General features: G+C 43.3%; 5 protein-coding genes across 9 annotated transcripts; 2 read left to right on the plus strand and 3 right to left on the minus strand.

Moving 5' to 3' along the window:
• Positions 1–626: 626 nt before the first annotated feature.
• Positions 627–7,653, minus strand: usp42 (ubiquitin specific peptidase 42). Of its 3 annotated transcripts, XR_015063320.1 has the most exons (19): positions 7,500–7,653; positions 5,988–6,234; positions 5,471–5,677; positions 5,281–5,391; positions 5,048–5,147; positions 4,876–4,943; positions 4,721–4,791; positions 4,545–4,627; positions 4,329–4,440; positions 4,118–4,258; positions 3,913–4,013; positions 3,623–3,791; positions 2,871–3,512; positions 2,682–2,764; positions 1,525–2,493; positions 1,147–1,406; positions 997–1,072; positions 822–868; positions 627–727 (listed from the first exon to the last, which is right to left on the minus strand). XR_015063320.1 is itself a non-coding variant. In XM_085903864.1 (18 exons), exons 2-17 carry the CDS (start codon positions 6,223–6,225, stop codon positions 1,035–1,037), a joined length of 3,393 nt encoding a protein of 1,130 aa, XP_085759990.1. In that variant the 5' UTR covers positions 6,226–6,234; positions 7,500–7,653; the 3' UTR covers positions 719–868; positions 997–1,034. The 3 variants fall into 3 exon arrangements, 2 of the variants coding, with proteins under 2 accessions (XP_085759990.1, XP_085759991.1); XM_085903864.1 differs by having other exon boundaries at positions 719–868; XM_085903865.1 differs by having other exon boundaries at positions 719–868; positions 5,988–6,208; positions 7,500–7,643.
• A 101-nt stretch (positions 7,654–7,754) lies between these two features.
• Positions 7,755–12,436, minus strand: eif2ak1 (eukaryotic translation initiation factor 2-alpha kinase 1). Of its 2 annotated transcripts, none has more exons than XM_085903874.1 (15): positions 12,099–12,436; positions 11,206–11,373; positions 10,997–11,133; positions 10,861–10,904; positions 10,667–10,766; positions 10,506–10,586; positions 10,327–10,420; positions 10,202–10,250; positions 9,741–10,131; positions 9,542–9,650; positions 9,356–9,462; positions 9,177–9,291; positions 9,017–9,096; positions 8,707–8,940; positions 7,755–8,608 (listed from the first exon to the last, which is right to left on the minus strand). In XM_085903874.1, the coding sequence occupies exons 1-15, from the start codon at positions 12,277–12,279 to the stop codon at positions 8,480–8,482; spliced, it is 2,019 nt and encodes a 672-aa protein (XP_085760000.1). In that variant the 5' UTR covers positions 12,280–12,436; the 3' UTR covers positions 7,755–8,479. The 2 variants fall into 2 exon arrangements, with proteins under 2 accessions (XP_085760000.1, XP_085759999.1); XM_085903873.1 differs by lacking the exon at positions 12,099–12,436 and adding an exon at positions 11,524–11,657.
• A 298-nt stretch (positions 12,437–12,734) lies between these two features.
• On the plus strand, positions 12,735–16,824 carry pms2 (PMS1 homolog 2, mismatch repair system component). Of its 2 annotated transcripts, XM_085903781.1 has the most exons (16): positions 12,735–12,840; positions 12,979–13,058; positions 13,143–13,282; positions 13,350–13,436; positions 13,503–13,605; positions 13,692–13,875; positions 13,962–14,129; positions 14,198–14,295; positions 14,356–14,455; positions 14,546–14,630; positions 14,731–14,883; positions 14,948–15,725; positions 15,813–15,980; positions 16,069–16,169; positions 16,261–16,430; positions 16,495–16,824. In XM_085903781.1, the coding sequence occupies exons 2-16, from the start codon at positions 13,045–13,047 to the stop codon at positions 16,636–16,638; spliced, it is 2,493 nt and encodes an 830-aa protein (XP_085759907.1). In that variant the 5' UTR covers positions 12,735–12,840; positions 12,979–13,044; the 3' UTR covers positions 16,639–16,824. The 2 variants fall into 2 exon arrangements, with proteins under 2 accessions (XP_085759907.1, XP_085759906.1); XM_085903780.1 differs by lacking the exon at positions 12,735–12,840 and having other exon boundaries at positions 12,848–13,058.
• Positions 16,825–17,001: 177 nt separating this feature from the next.
• Positions 17,002–20,642, plus strand: rsph10b (radial spoke head 10 homolog B). Its single transcript, XM_085904184.1, has 17 exons — positions 17,002–17,250; positions 17,331–17,406; positions 17,710–17,778; positions 17,849–18,016; positions 18,120–18,205; positions 18,309–18,429; positions 18,546–18,725; positions 18,793–18,895; positions 18,994–19,091; positions 19,154–19,343; positions 19,409–19,517; positions 19,596–19,675; positions 19,768–19,916; positions 19,993–20,097; positions 20,178–20,237; positions 20,312–20,357; positions 20,443–20,642. The coding sequence occupies exons 1-17, from the start codon at positions 17,120–17,122 to the stop codon at positions 20,565–20,567; spliced, it is 1,896 nt and encodes a 631-aa protein (XP_085760310.1). The 5' UTR covers positions 17,002–17,119; the 3' UTR covers positions 20,568–20,642.
• Position 20,643: 1 nt separating this feature from the next.
• dlgap5 (discs, large (Drosophila) homolog-associated protein 5) lies at positions 20,644–24,986 on the minus strand. The gene is made up of 16 exons (XM_085904183.1): positions 24,828–24,986; positions 24,103–24,350; positions 23,843–24,024; positions 23,548–23,628; positions 23,415–23,454; positions 23,211–23,285; positions 23,045–23,122; positions 22,900–22,971; positions 22,794–22,831; positions 22,331–22,719; positions 22,174–22,262; positions 21,949–22,109; positions 21,765–21,875; positions 21,169–21,703; positions 20,942–20,982; positions 20,644–20,875 (listed from the first exon to the last, which is right to left on the minus strand). Exons 2-16 carry the CDS (start codon positions 24,335–24,337, stop codon positions 20,768–20,770), a joined length of 2,235 nt encoding a protein of 744 aa, XP_085760309.1. The 5' UTR covers positions 24,338–24,350; positions 24,828–24,986; the 3' UTR covers positions 20,644–20,767.
• Positions 24,987–25,028: the final 42 nt, after the last annotated feature.

Genomic DNA, 25,028 nt, shown 5'->3' on the forward strand with positions numbered 1-25,028 from the left:
TGGCAAAAAGTTGCAAAACAAAACACAATCCGTACTCATGGCTGCCATCATTTCAGAGAATATGAGCAGAATTAACACATTTGTCTAAAAACAAATAAAGCAAAACAACATCTATTTATAATCCTGATACAGGAGTTTTATATATATATTTATGTATATAAAAGTAACTGATAGTACAGTTCAAAAATTAAATTCACAGTATTCCTTATGATGCTAGTAGACTCAAACAGGATTTTCTGTAGTCCCCCCCCCCCCCCCCCCCATTTATAACTGCGATTACATAATCTTTTTTTCGGTTGAGCTGAAAGAAAGACAGAAAGGAATGACTCAGAAGAGAAACAAGTTTAAAATAGTAAAGTGTGTTAGAAGAGAACCTAAACAAACGTAGGGGAAATGTGTCAGTCCAGGGCATCGTGGAGGTATCAGTGAGTGAAGCCTTGCTTGGCTTGTTTGTTCAGAATTTCCACACCTCCCACCCCAAACCCAGAAGTGAAGATGAAGGAAACTCAAAACCATCCACGCACATAGTACCCACCTTCCAAACTTGTTTTCAGCAGCGCTTGTGTTTCCCTTTCACGTGAAGCGAGTGGATGATGAGTTTGAGTCCTGAGTTCCACTGAGCAGCAGTCGAGATGTTTTAAGCTCCAGGCTTTTTGTGTGTCCCATACACGAATATATTAATATTTGTCATCGTTCACGTCCGACGAGAGTAGGAGCGTTACTGCAACTAAAAAAAAAATAATCAATGCTTTAAAAGTGAATATATATAACACTTGACGTGTGGTAAAAATACAACCCCCCCCCCCCTCCCAATGAAGCACCAGGTCATTGAATCATTCCTCCGCTGTATGTCTAGGCAAGGGGGGGTCTGGAACAACACAAGTAGAAAACATTATGAGAGATGAAAAACAGAAGTGGACAAACATACGTACAGAGCACAAAAATAAGATTTTTGTAAGTAGATGTCAAGTCCAAAATGTGACCCCCGTGACTCACTTTCAGTGCTTCATGGTACTACTCAGCATACCGGACCATCAATGGGATACAACGTTGGTTTGGCTGTAACCGTTTCCTATAAAACAACAGTGAGCTTTAATTTCGGACTTTGGTTTGCCTTTGTGTAATTTGAGAATGAGATGAACCGACCTGCGTATCCATTAAGGTGACTGTGAAATGGCCCGTGTGCAGGTCCGGCGGGGGAGGTGCCATTGTGGTCGTAGTCGAGGCGACGGCGTTTGTCCGGTGAGCTGCTGTCCTCGTCTTGCTTGGCATCCTTGGAGTGACGCCGTTTGAGGCACTCGCGTTCTTCGCTGCTGCTGCGGCCGCCGTCCGGGCTGCGCTGCTCGCTCTGGTGCCGCCTCTTTTTCTTTTTTTTGACTTCATAGCCTCGGTCTGAGTCGGAGCTCCTGAAATAAAAAATAAAGTGAGACTAATGCAGAGGTAGCAAATGCGGCACAAAGGTTTGCCTTCCCCTGATCCGGCGTGACGAGTAACGAAAACGAGTTTTGCTTCAGGTGGACTTACCCACTCTCACGGTGTCGCTCTTTATCCTTTGATTTCTTCTTCTTGCTCTTTTTGTGTTTTTTGCTATGCCGTTCCTCAGAGCTCACAGAGCGACCGCTCCGCCGAGGATTTTGCTCCTCCGACCCCGGATGAGCGTGCCGATACGGCGACCTGTTGGGCGCCGTTGACGGCGTCTCCCGATAGAGGTGGTGGTCCCTTTCCCTGCCATCGTCCCTCATCCCGCGAACTTCCCAGCCGTTCTGATCCCGCCTCCATTGGCCGTGAGACTTGTGGCGGTAGGAGGTGCCGTAACTCCTGCGCTGGTAATCGCGGTCTTCCCTGGATCGGTGGTGGTGATAAAAGTGGTAGTGGTGCGAGCAGCGGTCGTGGTCCCGCTCCCTGGGGTGGTAGGGAGTCCGCTCCCAGCGACGTTCGCTCTCCCAGTCCCGGTAGTAATAGTCCCTGTACGAGCGGTGGTGGTTGTAATGGTGGTCTCTGCTGTCCCGTCTGTAGTGAGTTGCGTCCCTCTCCTGACTCCTGTCCCTGTAGTTTCGCTCTCTGTCCCTGCTCCAGTCAGACGAGTACGGCCGGTCTCGACCCCTTTCCCGTGACGACTGTCTTTCGTAGCTTCTGGAAGGCGGACTGGGCCGGAGATGATCTCTCACCTCTGCACGGCCTTTGGAGGCCGGCGCCGATGAGCCGTTGGTCAGAGGGGCATTCGTGTCTTCATTGGGACTCTTCGGTAGAGCCGCGCACGTGCCGCCGGTGCTGTGGGAGGAGCCGGGCGAGGTGGCTGGGGGACTGATGGACGCGGACTCGCTAGATGCCGAGGAATGAATTTTGCTGGTGGAAGCGGAGGCCGTTTCGCAAGCCGTTTGCTCAGGCGGGGGATCGGTCACTTGTGTCGCCCTTACGTCGGGAGAGAGTTTCTGGCTTTCGCTGGCGGCGGGTTGGACCCTCTGAACAGAATTAGCCTGGGACGACTCTTTGCTGCGAGCACAACGACAACAAAACAGGGAAACAAGGTCAAGAGCGGCCCGAAGCGAACCCCAGATAGCATCGGTTAGGCTTAAGCATTTAAACGAAAAACCGAATCGTGATCTTTCGGCTAATGTAATTAAAAAAAACAAAAAACAAAAAAAGAGTTGAATCTGAATCAAAGTTTTGACACCAGCTACCTTGGTTGACAGTGATCAGTGTCTACTCCATTCACAGTCGAACTCCCCTCTGATGACAAACTTCCCTCACTACTGGCCGAGATCTGAAAAGGAAAAATATTAAACAACATATATTCATCACCAGATGAATTTTGTGTTGTGGGACTTGCACATTACATGTCATTACATTATGGGAAAACTCTAGCTTACCTTTTCAACACTATTATGACCATTGACTTTTTGAAGTCCATGATGGTGTCCGTTTTGTATGTTTTTAGATATGCTGTGAGCAATTCCATTGACACCGTTTCCATTGTGGTGCACGCCAGAGTCGCCATTGGCAAAGTCCTCCCTTGTTCTTTTGTTGCCGTTCGTGTGACTCTCCACTGAGCAGCCATTATCCAGGGACCCGCCGTTCTCCTGGTCCGACTCTTCCGACAACTCTTGGCCGTACGGCACCAAGAAGGCCGAGCCGTTCCCGCCGGCCTGGTGCTCCCCGTTACTGTTCGGCGTGCCGTTGACGTGGTTCACCTGACGTGGGATGAAGCGAGCCTCTGAGGTAGACTGGGAGGAGGAGGGTAAAGAGCTCGAGGAAGAGGTGGCGGTGGAGCTGCTGGCCGATGACGACGAGGAGGAGGAGGACGCCGCCGGACGATTCGGTTTGCCTTGGCCGATGCAGAAGGACAGCTTCAGGCGCTTCTCGTGCTCCGGGATCGCTGAAGGCTGACTGGCCACGTGCGACGTGGAAGAAGAGGAGGCCGCGCCGTGGTTGGGTTTTCCAGCAACGCTGCTGCTGGTGCTGGGCTTGGGACACTCCCTCAAAGACCCGTTCCCATTCATGTGGAGAGAATTCTACAGAGGGGACACAAACTTGGTCAAACACTGGTTCATTTCTTTTAATAATATCGGGATACTAAAAATGTAATATTCGTACTTCATATCGTTTTTGGGATCAGCATTACCTTGTTCATGTGCGGGGGCAGCTGTGGTCCGATGAAGCCGCCATTGTTGTTGTGATGGGCGGTGGTGTTGATGCGGGGAATCACTACGGGTCGAGGTGATGACTGGCCGGGTGCAGCAGAGTTATGGGTCATGTGACCATAGTCCCCTTCTTTCTTTCCATCGCTGGACCTTGTGAAACCACATAAGAGCCGAGAACATTAGCGATGAGACGAAAGACAAACGGCAAATGAAATACCTGCTCGACGTAAATCTCGAAAGGTAATTATTTCATGTTAAAAGGTTTACTCACTTGATGTAGAAGAGGACATAAGCCTGCTGGTTAAGAACAGACCTAATGTCGCTGACAGTCACAGACGAATCATTCATTTGAAACCACTGACCATTGCTTGCCTGCGAGACACAAAACTTTGGATCATCAGTATTTAGCCATAGCCCAGTGAACCGAGAGCAAGCTTGCGGCAAACACAACAAATGAGCAAATTGGCTCACCGTACCTTAATATAGCAGAAGTAGTGTCCAGCGTGGCAGCTGAATCCAGAGTGGACCAGAACAGCAAACAGCCCGTAGAGTTGTGGCTCTCCTTGCGACTGCGACATAAAGGGCCGCAGGTCCAGGTACTCGGGATATTTCACATCCTGATGAGCAAACGATAAATATGAAAATAACCTGCAAACACTGTCATTGAGTTGAAATGCAGGAACGCACTTTCGTGATTTTTCCTCCACTAAAGTTGGCAAAGCGTTTCAGCGACAGGGTGAGGACATTGGAGCTGCGATGGATCGTGAATCTCTTTGAGGCTGTGACCATTTTTTTGCACCTGGGAAAAACATTGGTTTTTTTTTTTTTTTTTGGGTGAGTGCCGGCAAAACAGCAGGTAAAAAAAATGCCTCGGAAAAATCTTATCATTGTGTGAAGACATACTTGGAGCACTTGTAAGCATTCTCGCCATCCAGCTGCTCTGGCTTGACAAACTGCTCTAGAGCCTTTGAAACACTGGGTGCCATCTGCAAAGAGAAGCAATCTACAGGTTAGATACCTTGAAAAAAAAAAAAAATGAGCAAAGCATGCTGAAAAACAAATCTATTCTGTGGAGTTACTTTGATTTCTAGGGTGATGTCCAGAAAAGGATCAAATGTATCAGAGACTGCTTTGCAGTTTAAACATTTAACTGAAAGAGAAACAAAAACAAAGAGTTCATCAGATTAAAGATATTATAAAAAATAATATCCACAAATTGAGGTCACAAACTTACCTCTGGACCTTAGGTAACCACCAAATACCTGATGAATGAAAGTGGTCGCCTGCGTTTGCCTGTCCAATCTGCCATAGAACAACACAGAAGGTCTTAACTCACCAGCAAATGCAGCAACTGAATACTTTCACGTCGTGTTTATTTCAAATGCTCCACTAAGGATGAAACTTACTTGGTTCCAGGCAAGCAGGACTTTTGCATAGCATCCACCGTGTACCTAATAAATTCATGGGCATCCTCCTGGCTTCCATAGCGGAAGTGCTTTGCGATTCCTGCGTTGGGAAGAGTACAGCATAAGAAACTGACTAGCACCGAAAACCCAGTTCCCTCCAAATTCATGAAAGTAAACAGATAAACAGCGCCACCTGTCGTTCACTCTGGGTAAATACAAACGCCTTTACTTACTTTTGAGCTCGTTCAGCACACCAATTGGCTTAAAAACATTCCCAGAGTTGGCAAAAACTTGAATGATGTGGTTTTGCATGGTGCACATCATACAGAAGCCTGGCTCGTGACCTGTGGCATTACAAAACGGAAAAAAATATACATTAAACATGGCAGACAAACCAAAAAACAAACAAAGAAAACAACGTACATGTTTTCGAGTGTTCCCGTGACAGCATGTAGTTGGCAAATGGCGGCGTGTAGGTGAGACACTGGAGGGCCGAGTTGAGGAAACAAGTGTTGCCCATGTTCTGCAGGCCGGCGCCTATGCGATGAACCTGGTTCCATTTTAGGCTAAGACGCTCGGGAGAGAAGAGGACCTTCTGCGGCACGTCAATGCCATCGCCGCTGCACAACACTGGACACACAACAGACTAAAATTAGACCGAGTACATTTCTCAAGAGTAGCTCATAGGACCAGTTCCTGCTATTGTGCTGCATTGCCTATTAAGCACAGAAAAAGGAAGCTGGCCATTAAGTACATATATTTAACATGTTCTCAAAATTGACAGATACTTTTTGTAAAAGTATCTAAAGACAAAGCATAGCCTTTGTTTGAAAGTTTTTTCAATTCCTTAGTTGACACAAAGCATATATCAAAGACGCAATGCTTCAGTTCAGCTTGAATTCTTGTCAATTATCATTCACACACTCATTTGTCCCCCTACCATGCTCCTTGGGCCGATCCACGGAGGGAGGCGTGCTATTGTAGACAACGGCGCCAGGCGTCGGGCCCAAGCAGCCCCCCGGAACCTTCAGCCGCGGCGAGTCAGTGGGCAGGGTGGGACCCACTGCCCAGCTGCTGGAACAGCTGCTGTCCATCCCGTCTCCACTGGTGAAGGGGGATCTCTTGCAACCGACTGACTCGTGGTCAGAATTTTCGGAGGATCTGTCAACAATGGTCATAGTTCATTGCTGTGGGTGGGGGGGGAAACATAAAAGATTTTAGGGCAGGCAAGAATCACAGTTTTGTTTACAAATTCTTTAGAGCGCTTGTGCTCTGTTTAGTTCATGAGTTGACATTGGCAAGAGGCAGAGAACACCTTGGACTGGTTGCTGGCCAATCACAGGACATATGTACACAACCTTTCTTTCATATTCACACTAATGGATATTTTAGAGTAATCAATGAACCTATATTCACACTAATGGATATTTTAGAGGAATCAATGAACCTATGATTTAATGAATTTTAAACAAAATCAAAATGTGGCTTTCATTTATTGTGATTGCACAGTTCCCCACTAAGTTGTGGACAATTTAATAGGATTTCATTGAACACACTAAACCAGCAGAGACAACAAACGTACACACACAAAAAAAAAAAACACAACAGCTTGACAAATCGTTACACAATCTCACTTTTAGTTATTACAAAACAGCAAAGAAGTTATACTGAATGTGATCCTTCACACGTATAAGTCTCCACTTGCCTCGAAATAGCATTTCTTGGGAGATCAAAAACGTACTAGCGTCGTCATAAAAAAATGATCACGCGTTATTAAAAAGAGTTGAACGTTAAACGCTTCCACTTTTTCTTTTCTCTTGAATAAAGTTGTGGGGTGGGAAAAAAAAAAGGCGAATTTCCTGGTTGGGAAGCAGCTGTTCCCTCCCACTCCCCGTTACTGACTCACGTTGGCGGCTAGGCCTGTCGCGCGCACAGCCGTTCAATCACAATAAAGCATTCCTCAAACATGAATGGTTTATTGCAGGAACACAATAATGGATTTTAAACATTTCTTCACGTAGTCAACCGAGTTTGAATAACAAACTGGTGTGAACGTTATATGGACGAACACCATAGAAACGGCGACCATTACGCAAAAGCTAAAGAGCGGAGCTAACAAGACGTGCTAACGTTAGCCGACTTAGCACGATGGACGGGGCTGACATGGCGGAGAGCGTAGCGAGTCTCTTAGCGATCGAACACTACACGTTTCGGTTTCGTTTTTGGAAAATTGTAAGTATTTTGATTGTATAGCATGAGAGCCTTGGTTTACGAACGCGTAGCTAAAGGAGGGGCTCGACACCGGCAGCCGTGTGTTCATTGCGCCGCTCCAGGAGACATGACAGTACCGGTGTAAGGATGCCACAAGAAACCCGAGCGACTCGGATCCACCAGAACGCGACGGCCGTGTCGTTGAATACCCACTTGATCATAAACGCGTCGAGACACTCACCTGGAATATTGTTAAAAGCACGTTTGTAGCTATTGTAAAGCCATTCCTTATTTCCAAGCTGGTGTCCGGCGGTGAACAATGACGTAGATGAGCTTTCCACGGCAACATCCGGGCACCTGGGATCAAACTAGGTCCGTGATTGGTTCCCTCCATCGTTTGACTGCATTTCGTGCAGATCCGTCGCACGTTCGTGCCACCGACCTTTGTGTACATGCACATTCATCACCGTGCGCGTTCCACATACAAATCCATTTCATACATGACGCCGATGGATTCGAAAAACATTTCGACTGACGTTACCGCATATATTACACTATCTTCGTAGACGTTCGAGTGCCCCTTGGAAGTGAGAGCTCAAATATTTCATCTTTAAAAAGTTCAACGTACGGTGTCCACTTCCTGAAATGGTCAAACACCAAAAAAAAAAAAAATCTACAAACGCATCAAAACATACAGGTTGTAGTCTTTCGCATTCATTTTCTGAACCTAAAAAAATAAAATATACAAAGGAGAGTGTTAATTTGACAGATGATTGTGCAGTAACCAATTAAATTTTCATTAAGCAGGAGTCAGCACCTACCTGCCACCATAAAGTGTGCCTGATTAACCCCAAATAAATTTATGATACTTGGGTAGAGTTTTCTTATTTTATTTTGCTTTCTGGTGGACACCTGAAGAAATGTGGTAAGTCTTAAAAGTATTTAACTGTTTGTTTAAGGTTCCAGGTCTGGCTGGAATTCTGCCAGAAGACCCGAATGAGTCTGCAAAACGTCTCCTATACATTTGCTTTTCAAGCTGTTGACAAGAGCACAAAAAAAAAAAAAAAAACCCTGCCCAATACTGTAAAACACTGTAAATAATTTAATATGACACAAATATTGTCTCTAAAGGACCTTTCTATGAACGTTTCCTAGACCACATGAATGCACTCGCACAAATTAAATCACTCAAGTCAAGACACATTGTGAACCTTTCAAGCATCAGGTGTCTTCCCAACTCTGACAATTTTGAAAAGTGCTGTGTGAACTTTGTAGCCGCTGTATTTGTTTCCTCAAATGAAGAATTTCTTCCTCTTGTGCTGCAACCTTTTTCTTCAAACCACAGATTACCTGAAGGGGGAAAAAAAACACATTAATATTTGTTGAATTTATTAAAAGAAAAAAAACTGGATTACATCAACAAGATTTGATTGCTTTAAATTATATACCACATCTTTACTGCAGAAGAGTTCACTCTGTAGAAGCTGGCTGGCCGTGGGTCGCGTGTTGGGCTCAATACTCGTCAGCTTCGAGATGTAATTGGCGAGGACAGGCCATCTGTTGCTGAAGGACTCGGGTATTTTCCCCTCTCGCAGGTCCCCTAATGTCCGGACTCGCTCCATCTCTGTACCAAAAGGCTGAAAAAGCTCCAGAGCGAGCACCCCAATGCTGTACATGTCTGACTAGGAGAGAAACGGCAAAGTTGAGCAAACAAAATGTAATCTTTTTATTCAATTATCCTACGACTGCTATAAATACCTTTGAATCATAATGGGAGCTACGCAGTTGCTCGGGTGATGCGTAGACAAATGTACCCACGCCCGTCGTATGTGGGGAATCTGAAAAATATACCAAAAACATGACAACACTAACATTTGATTATTCTGGAGGTAAAATGTTGGAAACAATGAGATATTACCATCAGTGGGAGAAATGACGCTTTCATGACTATTTAGTATTAGACCACTGCAGGCTAAACCAAAGTCGCCAATACGAACGTGACGGTCGTGACCGTTGAGGAAAATGTTCCTTGGCTGTGGGAGGAAAAAAAAAATTGATTACTCAAAGTGCCATTAATAAACAGTGCACAGCACTTACCTTGAGGTCTCTGTGAATTATTCCACGCGAGTGAATGTATTCCACCCCTTCCAGAATCTTTCTGAGCAGACTGAACGTGTTCTCAGCGTTCACGCATCCGTAAGGACCTGCGACGATTATTGTTGGAAACGTTACAAATCTCATACAGTAATTTCGACAAATGTGAATTTGATGCAGAGTGAATACATTTTGAAATGTGCTCCTCTTTGGGCTTGGAATTTCTCTCAGTCATCCAGTCCTTGAGCGAACGTTCACATAGCTGCATTTGGATGTAGAGCATCAGGTGGAGGCGGACCTGCCGCACGCCATACGGAACAACTTTGATGATAAAGCAATTGAGAAAAAAAAAAAAAAAAAGACAATGTTTTCATTTTTATTCACCTACCTCCTTAGCGGGTTTTGCCATTTGTTTATTGTCGCTATACTGCTCACACTTCTTTTCAACGCAGACGGGCTTGTTGTGGACCTCAATCTCACTCTTGCTGGACTCCGCCTCCAACAGTCCGGACGTGTCCCAACCAACGGCGGGACATTTAGAGGTCTTAATGGGCCCTCTCTGTCCCAGGAAGACGCAGGGTACGTAGTTCTCGGGGATACGTCGCATCATACTCGGACACACCTCCTGACCCTTCTCTTGTGTCAGCGCTAGCGGGTTGCCAGGTGGGCCATTGCTTGGCGCCACAGCGGCGTTTGAAGAACCGTTCACCTGCGGCTGGCTTCGGCTTTGGAAAACTACAGAGAAACTTGAGCTACTGCTGTCGAGGTCCTCGTCAGAACTGCAATTAAAAAGGCAATACAAGTCAGGCTGTGTGCAAAACTGTGCGGCCTTGTTTTTAGGTGTCTTACATGTCTTCTTGTGCAGCTGAAGCCATTTCAGGTAGGAGATTCTCTCCATCTACAATGGGAGACAATTTGCCATGACATCTTTGTCCGGAGGTTACCAATGACAAAAACAATTTGAGTTTCCTTACAGGTCGTGGACTGAACGTGTTCCATCCACGCTGTGTGATAGCCGACGATGTTGACGTGTTGCAAGCTGGACAGAACTTTCACTTCCCTGAGAACCTATTTCATAATCCACAGGAACGTTGCAGTTCTGAGACGATTCTTGGACGTGAAAGCAAATACAAAATATAAGACGACCGCTCACCTTCATGCAATCCTCCTTTGAGACTTTTTTAATGAGAATCTTCTTCACGGCATAGCACTGCCCATCCAGTTTGTTTACCACCTTTGTAAAAGAGTAAAAGAAATTGGGTGAGCAATACTCAACAGTCAAAATAGCCACATCATAAACAATGCAGTAAGCACCTTATTAACAGTCCCATAAGATCCTTTTCCAATTCTACCAATTTCTTCAAACTCGCTCAAATAACGGGACGTCTGGGCTTGAAAGAGTCTCTCCTTTAGTCTGCGGGAGGACAAACAGCAAATTAAAGCAGGCGGCACTTTTCAACGTAGTCTGACATGCTTCAAATTTTTAAAGTATTAAAAGTTAGCTTCACCTCAGTGCAGGGTTGTGTGTGTTTATGTTAAGGCTTTGCTGCTCCTGAAAAATAAGAAAAGAACATATACAATAGAGATTAGGGTTTAAAATAAAAAATGTTCACCAAAACAATCAGATCAATAGATTTTCTTTACCAGTGAATACGGTGAGGAGCTAACAGCATTTAGCAGCTCAGTGAAGGCCCGATTGTGTTGGAGTCTGACTGTGCTGAACTCGTCACTTATGGCCAAAGGTGAGAGAAGATTCATAGAAGCTAAGCGCTGGCCAATAACTGACAAAAAAACAAAAAAGGCAAAAGTTCAGGCGGCAGGATTTTACATGAGTTCATCCTTGCGGTCCGTACCTTTAAATAATATTTGCGAGCGTGCTGGATTACTTTCGTAAACAAAGCAGAGAAGCTCCAGCAGAGAGCCCATGAGGAGGTGGTTGGGGATAGCTGAGGCAAACTCTTGGACGGACGAGTCGCGTCGACCCGCCAGGAGAACTTCATGGTGACTGTCGGTGTCGGAAGCTGAGAGAGAAATAAAACTGACTGAGGGCATGGCAATAACAGTAGACACAAACAAAACATTTTGAATCCAAATTTTAAAAGTATTTAAAAAAAAAAAAAAAAAGCCAGTTCTCATATTACATTTGAAATAAATATATCAAATTCTCTTACCTTCTTCGATTATTTTTGCTAGTAATTCAACAATGTTTTTTTCTTTTTGGTCCATGTTTTTATAACAAACACCCAGAGCAGCACTACTGAGTGTCATGTAACATTTTAAGGCAACAATACTCATCTTGTTTATACATAAGGGGGCGTACACGGCTGCCATCCTTATCTTGAAGGCCCAGTGCCTACCAGATCTCCACCTCTCTCCATTAACAGGGAGGCAGCATATAATGAGATAATATTTTTCCAGAACACAGAGCTGTTTCATTAATAAATGTTCTATACTCCTTAAATCTCCTGACAGTCATTGTATTGGGGCAATATCGTGCTTCTCCAAATCTGCTGAATCATCTCTATATTTAGCTTTGTTATTATGTGTAGACTTTTAAGTCTCTCAAGCCAAACATCTGAATTTTCTGTAAGACTTATAGATTACTAGTAATACACACGTTTTGGAATCTTTAATTCAGAAGGCAACTACGGGGCTAACGCTTTAAGCTAATCCCGAATAGTTACCTGCTGTTTAAATTACGTGTGTAAATGTTACATAAGACAAACTATTAAGAAAAGCTGCTTACTGTCAAAGTGTACTTCGTCGTCCTCTTCAGTGGCAAGACTTGGCAGACTACTGCAGTCATGATTACCAACGGCTTTAAGCAAACGACTCCGGGGAAGTAGAATCTTATTCCTGCTACTAGAACATTCCTCCGATCGCAAGTGCCTGCTAGCGGACGTTAAACTATACATGTTAACTGCCATAATAAATAAACGAGGATCTAAATTTAGGCGAGCAAATACTATCTGTATTGGTTCAAACAAACTTGGTTACATATTTATATAATAGGAAAACAATTCTCACGAGTTGTAAGGTGGCGGCCATCTTTCCTCAGACTCAGGGAGGCACCGTCAGCCAATACAATTTATTGTTATAAAATATTATTTGCTGTCATTAACAATATGAAACTCTACAGAAAGCATATATGATTATGAACATCTAAATAAATATACATTTTGAATCAATTATCAAGAAAAATAAGTGTCTTCCCATGACGACACTTTATTTGTACATTCAACCCTGTGTCACTTGTACGTGCGCCCTAAAGCCACATTGGGCCTATGACGGTGATGAAATATTACATTGAAATAAAATATTTAGAAATCAGTTATTTCTGTAGTGAGTTATTTTTTTTACTTTTTTTATAATTTGGGGGGGGGGGGGTTACGAACAAGTTTTTTTAATTAATATTTCCCCTCTTAGGTTGTTGACATGCGCAGCTAATACGCAGCGGTGACTCTCCTAATGTCCGTCTACGCTGCGCGGTACGGTTTGAGACCTCGTTTGTTTACATCATGGCTACCTTTGTTTTGGATGTTTTTTCCACTAAAATATCAGTAAAGGATCAAAAGTCAACAATGGTCTAATCATTTATTCTATGTTTGCGTTTTATAACCAATCAGATTTATATCTCAAATTAAAACCTCTGAACGTAGTAGTGGCTCAATCCCTGCAACATTTTCTGAAAGATGACTGACACTTGGTAAATAGATTTTTTGGATTTTGAATAAGAGGAAGGGGAAAAAAAAGCGTGCATCTTTGTAATTGCCTCTTTTGCATTTCGTAGCTTGGAACCTGCTGGAGCCATCAAGGCCATTGACAAGAACTCGGTGCATCAAATCTGCTCAGGTCAGGTGGTGCTGACCTTGGCCACTGCTGTTAAAGAACTGGTGGAGAACAGTATTGATGCTGGGGCCACCAATATTGGTAAGAAAAGGAAATGGAAAATTGTATGAATCAGCACAATACTTACTAGAACTACAAAATGTTTCAGATGTCAAACTGAAGGAGCACGGAATTGAACTTGTGGAAGTATCTGATAATGGAAAAGGTGTCGAGGAGGCCAACTTTGAAGGATTGAGTACGTATCTGTTAGTTTATAATCGTTAAGATGTTTGAATGATGACACGTGTCACCTGTCCCATAGCGTTAAAACATCACACTTCAAAATTGAGGGATTTTTCCGATCTCCTCCATGTGGAGACATTTGGCTTCAGAGGTGAAGCTCTCAGTTCTTTATGTGCACTAAGGTGATGTATCACGACAGCCTGTCTAAACTGTTGCAAATCTCTATCATGAGTCCTAAATTGTACTTACTTTGTCATTCTCCAACCAGTGACGTAAGTGTAGTGACGTGCCATGAATCCAGCACCGTCGGGACCAAGCTGGTCTTTGACCACAAGGGCCATTTGGTTCATCGGCTACCTCATCCACGGCAGCAAGGCACCACAGTCACCCTGCAGCAGCTCTTCCTAACCCTGCCCGTCAGACACAAGGAGTTCCGGCGCAATATCAAAAGGGCAAGTTGAATATTTGTTTTTGATTGATGCAACAGAGGCCCGATTAATGGATCTAGACTGAATTGATTTGTCATTGGTTCTTTTAGGAGTTCACCAAAATGGTACATGTTTTGCAGTCTTACTGCATCATCTCTACTGGCGTGCGCATTACCTGCTCCAACCAAAGTGGACAGGGGAAGCGCAACATTGTTGTAAACACAAGTGGAAGCCAGAATATGAGAGACAACATAGGAGCTATATTTGGACCCAAACAGGTCGGAAAGTAGAATTTGACACTGACATGTCGAAGGTGTTGATATATTTTTTTTCATTGTTTCTGCAGCTACAGAACCTTCTCCCTTTTCAGCACGTGCCTCCTAATGATAAAGTCTTGGAAGAATATGGTCTTGAGAACACGGAACTCCCCCAAAAATTATTTTGGTGAGTAACAGTTAATGTGGATTTTGCGGATTCAATATTAATATTTTGAAATTTTGGTAGCATCACAGGGTTTGTGTCACGAGCAGACCACGGTGTGGGAAGAAGTGCCACAGACAGACAATTCTTTTTTATAAACAAGCGACCATGTGACCCCCAAAAGGTATGTAATGGATTTGTTGGTGGGTCGGGAAGAAGTCCCAACAGAGGGTTTTTGTTTCCAACCTGAATTCTGGTTCTTCTCCCCATACAGGTGACCAAACTTGTGAATGAAGTCTATCATATGTATAACAGACATCAGTATCCATTTGTTGCCCTGAACATAGAAGTTGCCTCAGGTAAAAAAAAATAAAAAAATAAAGTTAAAAAGGGTCATTTTAAGCACTGTAATTTATGAAGCATCAACCTCACTATTTTTTTTTTTTTTTTTTATTTCAGAGTGTGTGGATGTCAACGTTACCCCAGACAAACGGCAGATTCTCCTTCAAGAGGAGAAACTCTTATTGGCCATTTTGAAGTCTTGTCTCATCAACATGTTTGAGGCTGGGGTCAATAAAATTAGTCTAAACAATACTCTCATTCCCAACACCGGTAAGATGGCATTATTTCATTTAAGAAAAACTTGACCATAACATCACCTGTGACTATTTTCCAGCGACTGCATCGAAACAATCTGAAGAGAACATGTTTGAGTCTGGAGATAACACACGACTCGTGACTGAGAGCCCAAAGTCATCCCTGAACTTGATTGGTCTAAAAGCTGCTTTTTCGAATTACCACAGCTCCAATTCTGGTGTCAAGTCCAATTTGCCAAAAGCTGCCAATAATGCCCCGGTGCAAAAAAACATCAAGTCTTTCTTTAAAGACACTGGAAAAACTTCCTGTAATCCAGTTGGGAAATCTCCTTTAACACTCACGTGTAGTATGAAGACAGGCTCCTCAGAAGGGAGGTCAGTTCTGGATGGGTTCAGATATGGTAAAGGGACTGCTCGTGACTCCAAGGACATTGTTCCATCCAGTTTGGACATTCCTTCACCAGATAGTCAGAATTGTGACCCACGTTCACCTGCTTTTGATGTGGAAGAACCAATCCTAAAAGAAGAAGCACCGAAAGAGACGACAACCAAAGTTCTCCAAGAGCCTTACCTGCAAATCGAACCAACCGCTGAGAGCGAGTGTTGCTCTTTGAGTCCAGATTTGAAAAGAGCCAGAAAAGAGAATCCAGGCTGTGCGGTGGACGCTCCGGTCAGTTTACAGAAGAGGGCAGTGTCGCTCTATTTCTCATTGCAAGACCTGACTGGGAAGATAAAAAGGTTACAGGATCGCAAGCAGAAGGAAAAAAACACTGACGAGCTTCAGTACCGACGCTTCAGAGCCAAAATCAACCCGGGAGAAAGCCAATGTGCAGAGGAAGAGCTGAAGAAGGAGATCAGGTGGGCTCACATATATATATTCAACATTATTATGGCAATTGTTTAATCTGCTTTTTGTGCCCCCCCCCCCTCACCCCTCCACAACAGCAAAGACATGTTCAAACAGATGGAAATTGTAGGACAGTTTAATCTGGGCTTTATCATCACCAAACTCAAATCGGACATCTTCATGATCGACCAGCATGCCACAGATGAGAAATACAACTTTGAAATGTTGCAACAACACACAGTGCTCCAAGGACAAAAACTCATTGTGCAAGTATCCAAACATTTCAAATGAATCTGAATGTGAACCTATCAAATTAGATCGAATTAGACTTTGATGTATTTGTTTATTTTTCAGCCCTCAAAAACTTCACCTCACTGCAGTCAACGAGAACGTACTTATGGAAAATATTGAGATCTTTCAAAAAAACGGCTTTGAATTTCAGATTGATGAAGATGGTAGGATTTTGAGTTTTCAAGTAAAAAAAACAACAACAACAACACATTTCTATTGTAGATGAGTAAACATTAAATGCATTTCCCAATGTAGCTCAAGTGATGGAGAGGATCAAGCTGGTATCTCTGCCCACAAGTAAGAACTGGACATTTGGTCCTGCCGACATTGAGGAGCTGATCTTCATGCTCAGTGACAGCCCGGGGGTCATGTGTCGGCCGTCACGCGTCAGGCAGATGTTTGCCTCCAGAGCTTGTCGAAAATCTGTGAGTTGCTAATAGTTTACAATTTGACGTATTAGGGAGTCTATATTTTTTTTTTCCTGTCCAGGTTATGATTGGCACGGCACTGAGTACAAGCGAGATGAAGAAACTGGTGGGTCACATGGCTGAGATTGAGCAGCCGTGGAACTGTCCTCACGGGAGGCCCACCATGAGACACCTGGTCAACCTGGATCTCCTCTCACAAAATTGATCAAGCAATCCTACTTGATGACTGACAACCCACTGATTCACTTATGAATCAAAACCTGACCCCAAACAGATACTGTGTATAATTTTGTTAAATCATACCCGACTGTTCCATTTTTACATATAAATTCTTTTGAAATGTTATTTTAAATGTTCCATGACACCACACAGTATGAACAAATAAACAAAGTTTAAGAAATTTTTCTTTTATTGGTATGTTCTCTCATCACCCTCCCTTGTGTATTTGTGGGCTACCTATGGTTGTTTGCTTTTTGCCCCATTCAATATGGCGGTTTGCTTGACATAAAAGTATACGCTAAACGTTACTGGTTGCCATGGAAACTAGTTTGTTTATTTTCGTGTTCGCGTTCCTTCAGAAACAATCTGTCCACCTTTCACTTTTTGGCCACAAGTTGGCAACAATCTTTGTACACAATGACAACACATTCCTATTAATTATTCAAACAATTAAAAATTAGATCGAGATGCTACACGGGAATCCAAATTTAGTTCGATATTCTGCGGCTTCGAAACAGACGCATCACGATGACGACGAGCAGCAGCACGACGATGGCTTATTTGAACTCCCTTCGTTCTTTGTTTTAACTTTTAAGAGGTAAATAAACTTATTAAATATTACTGCTTTGTACTTAATAGCACAACAGAGAATGAATTTGGTCATGCTGTCTCTGGCAGATATGAGGGGGACAGCAAAGATGGTTACTTCCATGGAAGAGGCACAGCCAAGTTTAAAGGAGGCCATTCTTATACGGTACATATAAATAAATAAGAAATAAATAAAGCATTTTGCAAACACTAGCGGTATCATTCACATTTTTTTACTTTGACTACAGTATGACGTTTTCCCCATTTTTATTAAATACAGATTAAATACATTACTGTTCTGTTTGCTCCTAATATTTGTTACTTCATGACAGAAATAAATAAAATATATATATATATATATATATATATATATATATATATATATATATATATATATATATATATATATATATATATAAAAATAAAAAAAAATAAAAATAAAGAAGCTAAAGCATGGTTTTGTTTTAAGGGTCTATTCTCCATGGGAGCTATGCATGGAACCGGTATCTTCACATGGGCCGACAAGGTGACATATGAGGTAGGACATAATAATCCAAATAATAATATGTCTTGTTTAGAAAAGTGGGTCATGTATTTCTCGTCAACAGGGCGAGTTTGTGCGCAACATGCCGATGGGCCAAGGCAAGTACAGTTGGCCAGACGGCAGCACCTATGAAGGTGACGTGTGCAATGGCGTCAGGCATGGCAACGGAACGCACAAAAGTGGCAATGCCATCTACAAAGGTCAATGGAATCACAGCAAGAGACACGGAAAGGTGACTCCACACTTTAGATATTAAAATATTTTAATATCTGCTGGATCTGAGATTGCAGATGTAGTTAAAACTAGTCCTTCTCTTTTTATGTTGTTTTTATTAGGGCACAGTGTATTATAACCAGGAAGAGACTTCTTGGTACAAAGGCAACTGGGTGATGAACAAAAGAGAGGGATGGGGAGTAAGACAGTAAGACCGGATGTCACAAATTTAAAATGTTTTTTCAGGTTTCCGTCTGCGTTATTTTATTCAAAACAATTTATTATTTGCCGTATTGAATTTCTCATGACAGCTACCCTTCTGGTAACATTTATTTTGGTGAGTGGAAGCATAACTTGAGAAATGGAGAGGGCACCATGAGGTGGCTGAAGCTGGGACAGGTCTACATTGGGAACTGGCATGATGGAGTCCAGGTACAATATGGGAATGTGACATTAGTAATGGGCTTTAGGATGGATGGAATCAGTTGAATTGATTTCAAAATGTACATTAGAGTATTATGGTGTAAGCCACTTTTTTCCTCCGGCAGCAAGGTCACGGTACACACGTGTGGCTCATGAAGCGAACTGAACCCGGAGCTGAATTCCGTCCCAGCAATCAGTACACGGGGAATTTTTTCCTTGGATACAGACACGGACCGGGCACTTTTTATTACGCTGGTGGTGCCATCTACGAGGGTGGATGGCAGAACAATAAAAAACACGGGAAGGTGAATTCACCTAGTAGATTCGATCTTGTTTTGGATTATTTGTGATCATTTATATTAAACCTTTTAGGGGAAAGTTACCCTCAAGGATGGCTATGTTTTCCAAGGACAATTCCTTAATGACAAAATGGTGACTCCCAATATGCCAGCAAACCAAGCTCTCGTTCTACACGGTAAACATCATTTTCCCGTCACGCTAATAAAGATTAAAGTAACGCTACATGATAATGCTATTGAGAATGGATGAGTGAATGTTACCTGGTGTCATCAGGTATGGACGAATCTTCTCTTGGACCAGACATGACGGTCAACATCGATGGCCTTTTGGAGGAAATACCTCAGAGAAAACGAGACATTGAGCACAAACAGGTTAGCTTGCACAATATTCTTACATCAACTGGATGACAATCAATTTGTTGTTTATTGATCAGGTGAGGTTTGTTTTGCTGAGGCACAAGACGGAGCTGAGGTCCATCTATCGTTTCTACTCCCGACTGGGCCAACCCCAGATTCCGGGCGGCGCCTACCTCCTGTCTCGCATGCAAATGTGGCGCATGCTTAAAGACTGTTACGTCCACCATCGCGGCGTCACTTTGGTGGAAATTGACCTTTACTTACGAGGTGAGGTCAATTTTTAAACAACGTGTAATTGATCCATGCTTAATTTATCAACTCTCCTGTTTCAGATAACCCAGATCCAGCAGAGGTTCACTCCCCCTTCACTCCCATAATGCTCAGCCGGTTCCTCAGTTGCCTTGTGATCATCGCTTATTACATCTACCGTGATGAAACGGAGTAAGCAACAATGTAGAAAAATATTTTTTTTTGCTCTCTAGTCACTTTTCCTTTGCAAATCTTATTCTGAAATTGTAGGTCATCAAATCACCTTCTGGCAGCATGTTTCTCAAAACTATTGATTGATGATATATTTCCAAATGCCAAAAATGTAAAAGGTAGGATAAATAGATTCTATTTAAATGATTTTTTTCCCCTCCCAGCTTCATGTATGTAAAAGACTGTTAGTGTTGTTTTTTTTTGTGGCCAGGTTTTCTTTTTAATCCACCGGAGCGTACCATTGGGGCTGTGGATTTCCTAACGAAAAGCTGGAAGGTCTTTCAGGCCTATTCTAGGGTCAACAAAGCTCCGAGGGATGACAGCACCATGACCAACCGCCAACTTCTAAGGATGTATGAGGTAACAACTTGTATTTAATCATGCATTTAAATACACAACAAGCCATTGTTTGCCATTTCTCCATCTGCCGCGCTAGGATCTCAAGCTCTACGATAGTAATTTAACCATCATGAAGGTCATCGAGATCATCTGTGCGGAGGCCCTCGACCCCAGCAACCAGTCCGCCTGCATGGAATTCGAGGTACACTAAAAATAAAGTTTTAAAATGCTAACAATGCATCTATTGAGATTTTGCTTATGCTCTTCATACTTGTGCTATAGATTATATTCCTGGAATTCTTTGAGGTTCTCCTTGGCTCCGGCGAGGTTAAGTGTCAGCAGGTGAGTGCTTGTTTTTGCTTACTGTATAAAAAAAATTGAATTACATGAGTCAGACCAGACTATTTGCTCAACAGATGACGGGTCCTTACCCCAAGATAAGACCGTCTCGATCTTCTTCAGGTTTGTGCACACAACAAATGTCATATTTCGTAAGATAATATGCAAGTAGTGTGTGTCACGTCTATTATGTTTTCATTATCTCCAGCACTAGCACGTCAATGGCAACAGACGCTAGCCCAAGACCGTGAACTGGATGCTTGGAGTCATAAGATCCATCATTTCTTCAACCATATGTTCTTACCTGCCGTTGACTTTCTCCATTTATTATGATTAGCAAGATGCAACAGAGTTCAGCACACTAGAGGGCGTCATTGCACCAATTATGAGTTTTTCATAATAAAGGCCCTTTCCTCAATAGATCGACAACTTTATTTACAGATCAAACAAGTTACAAAACTTCCATAATAAAAACGATTTTTTTTTTGGGTTGTTCCCTTAAACAGAATTACAAAAGACATGAGATAAATATATTACAGTGGCGGAGTGAAGTAAATGAGGTCATTGGGGCATGTTGACTGGCGTATCTTGCTGCGCTTGTTGGGTGTAAAAAGTAGCAGTGTCTCCTGATTTGTCTCCGCCTAGAAAATATGATTATTAAGAAACCCTTCATTCAAAGAAAAGTCATAACAGAAAAACGTTCAAACCTGTGGTGGCTGTGCGTTTTCTTTGATGTCGTCGAGCAAAACTGTTGAAGAGAAGAACAATTCAGATTACGCCAAGCGTGGACTAAAAATTCTGTGTCATGAGAGAGATCATCGGGCAATGATTCAAATACGATTAACTCTAGTGATCCCCAAATGAGCTATATTAAAAAAAAAAAAAAGCTGCGGCCACTACAGATACAAACATGCACTTTGTGTGATCATCATACCGTCTTCCTGCGAAGTCGGAAGCGCAGATGCAGGTATGCCCACCAGAAAGGAGAAGCGAGTGGATTTTTTTCCTCTTTGGGAGGGCTGATGGGTGACTGGCAGCGGCTCCGGTGAATTTCTGAAGCTCGTGTTGGCGACACGACGGAGGGGAGTGAGAGCGCGCTCGTGCTGAACCGGAGTCGCGGCCGTTTGTCCCGATGCGAGGGATTGCCGAGTGACTCTTCTTGGAGTTGTTGGATAGCTGGGAGGTGTACGAAGGTGGGAAAGCGCGGCGGCGCTCAGGCGGCTGGATCGCCTCACGCAATTCGGAGTCTTAGCTGGGCTCTCCACATGGAAAAAGCCTCCATCAAAGACCACAGTGTCCGAGCGGCTTTGCGCTCCTTGAGAGGACGGGCGTGACTCGGCATCAGTGGCGCCACCGGCAGCCTTTGCGGCCTCGGCCGCCTTCTTTTGGGCTCTCATGGCCGCTTTCACCGCTGCTAGGCTCGACTTGGCTCCTGCTTTGGTTGATGTTGGCTTGGCAGGTGCTGCTTTCTGTTGTGACAAACATTTGTCATACAACAATGTGGAACACAGAAGATCTTCAATTTGTCACCTTGACTGTTTTCCTCTGCCGTAGTGGTGGCGGCGGCGGCTTGTGTTCTTCCACCCAGCCTCGTGCCTCTCCTCCTTGGAGGGCATCAAACTTCTTGTTAACGTCTTCGACCTGACACACAAAGCGTTGGACATCTTTCGCTGCCATTTTGTAAACAAACACAGCCCTCGTACGGACGATTAACCTGGAAGTAAATCATGTCCCAAAAGCCTTCTAAGTCGCTGCAGGTGGTGATTTTTTCTCCTCGGCGCAGCTCGCAGTCGTCCACCAGTTTGCTGAACTGGTTGAAGCGCTCTTTCATGAGCAGTCTGGCCTGGCCCACTGCTGTACGGATGTGGCCTCTCACTAATCACACAGAGGAAAAATAAATCAAACCAAATCACCTGTATGAAGAAGTTGGTTGACTCACCTTCTTCAGGGATGGACTCATCTTCAGCTTTGGTCTTCCACTGATCACACAGCGATGTCAGTCTGTCTGTCTCGTTGTCCATCTGTGACCTGGACATCCCAAAAAGAACATTAATAGCTCTCAAATCAGATTCTGGGGATAAAGGCGGCTTGATTACCTGAAATATGCCACATCGTGTTTTGAGTCGAGGAGGCCGTCTGAAGTCACCGGGAGAGGAGGAGGAGTGCGGTGATGAGATTTTGGGGGAGAGGATTGACTTGGCTCAGCAAGACACGCATCTCGAAATACAGCGACATCGCAGAGGCTGACGCGCGAGCGCGTCAAGTACTGCGGCATCGGCCTCGGTGCAAAAAAACGATTTGCAGAGGAAGGCGTGAGCGGGACAAAAGTGAAGTTTTCCAAGCCGGCGGGCGCTCGGAACACAAAGCCCTTGGGAGCGAATGAGGACTGCCCGCTGTCCGCCACGGGATTCTCCTCAGAACTACAAGTCTCGCCCTCGTGAGGTTCGTCCTCCGACTTCAGATGGTCCGCCACATTTGACTCTGGCTGCTCCACAAGGCAGAGAGACAGATTAGAGACAAAAAAATAAGAATAAAGCAGGATGGGGCTCAAATGCTTACCTTGGACACAAGAGGATGGACATCCAGCTCGTCTTCGTCTACAAAAAAAGACGCGTCTCATTATTCTCATTTGATAAGGAGACCAAACGAGTCCACAATTCCGTACCTGTGCAGTTCTTTTGGTTTGCAGAGGCTTGGGACGAAGGGAGAACGGCTAGTGTCTTTGTGTTTCCCTGATCTAAGTAAAAATAGAAGAACATATTGAAGAACTTTTTTTTTTTTTTTTAATAATTAAAAAAAATGATTCATACCCGGAATGGTGTCCTTGGGTTGTTTTTTTGCTGCAGGAGCTGCTCGAACAGCCTTGTTGGCTGCCCTGGTAGCGGGTCCTTGTGCAACAACCAATGCAAATAGAGAAACAACATGAGGTGGTGGGGAAAAAAAATCATAATACACCTTTGACAATGTGCTTCTCACCTGCACGAACTTCGTTTTTCTTGCCCGCTGTAATGACTGGCTGTCCCCTGGTTGGTCTCTGAGCAGCAGTTGGATCTGAAAACAAAAACCTTTCCAGTTATTATAAAAAGAGGCTTTTTTTTTCTGAGATCTCACTTGACATCAATTACTAGCAAACAAAAAGTATTTTCTGTTATTATTAACATTGAGGAAAATTCAATGTACCTTTCTTTGCTGCCATATTTGTACTGGGCGTCTTCAAAGGCTACAAAGAGGGAGGCAAAAGAAAGGACAGCAACGTTTTAGCTATAACTAATCTAAGCATTTTTAAAAAATCCGAAATTATATAAAGTGGCACCTTCTGCGATTGTTGCTGTTGCTGTCGTGTCTTTGAACGGGTGACTCTGCTGCTCAGTGACAGAGCTGTGTTTGTTGTAGTCTGTTATGAAATTAGGACAAGATCAATCCGTCGGTTGTCCAAAGTGTTTATCATCAATACAATTGCAGGTGATGAAATATTTGAGGAGCATATTAGTAAGGGACAGGTGAAACCAAGTCACGCTCTTGCTATATAACTAGTCCGCAAACAAACACTGTGCAGCTAAGCTTCTGGGTAGTGAGTCATTATTAAACCGCTGTTAGCTGTTGCTTACCTCTTTTGCTTTGGTTGAGGCCTCTGATTTTGGAATCAAAGAGAAAACGGTGTCTTTGGGATGATAAAGGCCGGTCTTAAACACCCCTTTTCGTTCTCGCTCTCGCTTTTGCTTCTTTTTCTCAAGAGCTTTTCTGTCTTTCCAGCGTGCGAGCTGATTGCGTTTCTCTTCTGCGGCCTTTTCTGAAGATCAACATGATTTGAGATGAAGCAGTTTAGCAATAATGAGGTGCATAGGCCCAAAATGGTGGAAGGAAATACCTTTTGCAGACTTTTTCTTTGGTAGGTCTTTCATTGTTGATGATGTGATTAACACAGAAGAGGTATCCAGAGTTATTTCCTGTTCTTGTTCCTGGAGATTGTCCAGCTGTCTTCGTGCATCCATTGCCCGCTCTCGATTTTCCTTCTGGTTCTGACTGATCCTGCGGGACATTTTGATCCTCAGCATGTCCACACTGCTGTCCCGGCGTCTCAAATAAGAAAATTGAGACTCCATGGTGATTCACCTCCTGTAAATAGTGAGAGAGAAAGCAGTGGGGAGCAATAAATTAATGTGTTAATATTTTTCATGAGTTTGTACTGTGAGTATTTATTTTTTTCCTGAGGGCTTTTTATTGTACTTAAATACATTTAAGATTGAGTCCTTTGGAATCTTTAGTCAGTTATTAACAGTGTTTATTTTTAAACACATTGTATGTACTTCTACTTAAGTCACATTAAAAATGGCAATTTCGGTTCTAATCAAACGATTGCCCAAAGATGTAAAATTCATGGAATTGTTGATCAATTAAATGCATGGTTTTGTGGTCGAGAGTAAGACTTTTAAGTAAAAAGAAAACAGCATAGACATCCTGTGTTAGTTTAACATCGCCAGGTCCCTTCCTAAGGTCATTTAGTCGTTTTTCGGAGGCTCTGCACCGAGCGAGTAAAAGACTGAAAATACAACGTTTCAAAACTGCATGGCAATTACAATAAAGTAATCTTACCTTTCGGTTAAGAAGAAAAAGAGTGAAAATACACGCAATGCGTCTTCAAATGAACGTCAGTAGCTTACGTTACAAATTTGAATTCAATCTATATGGCACTGATTGGCTGAACGTTGCAAAACTGGTGACTTCTCATTGGCTCTTTGAGTGTTGTGTTTCCGGTTTAGACTTTTTTTTTTTATTGTTCTCTTTAAAGTAATC

The sequence above is a fragment of the Syngnathus leptorhynchus genome, chromosome 22 (assembly GCF_054491065.1).
Source record: "Syngnathus leptorhynchus isolate UIUO chromosome 22, UIUO_Slep, whole genome shotgun sequence".
Taxonomy (NCBI): Eukaryota; Metazoa; Chordata; class Actinopteri; order Syngnathiformes; family Syngnathidae; genus Syngnathus; species Syngnathus leptorhynchus.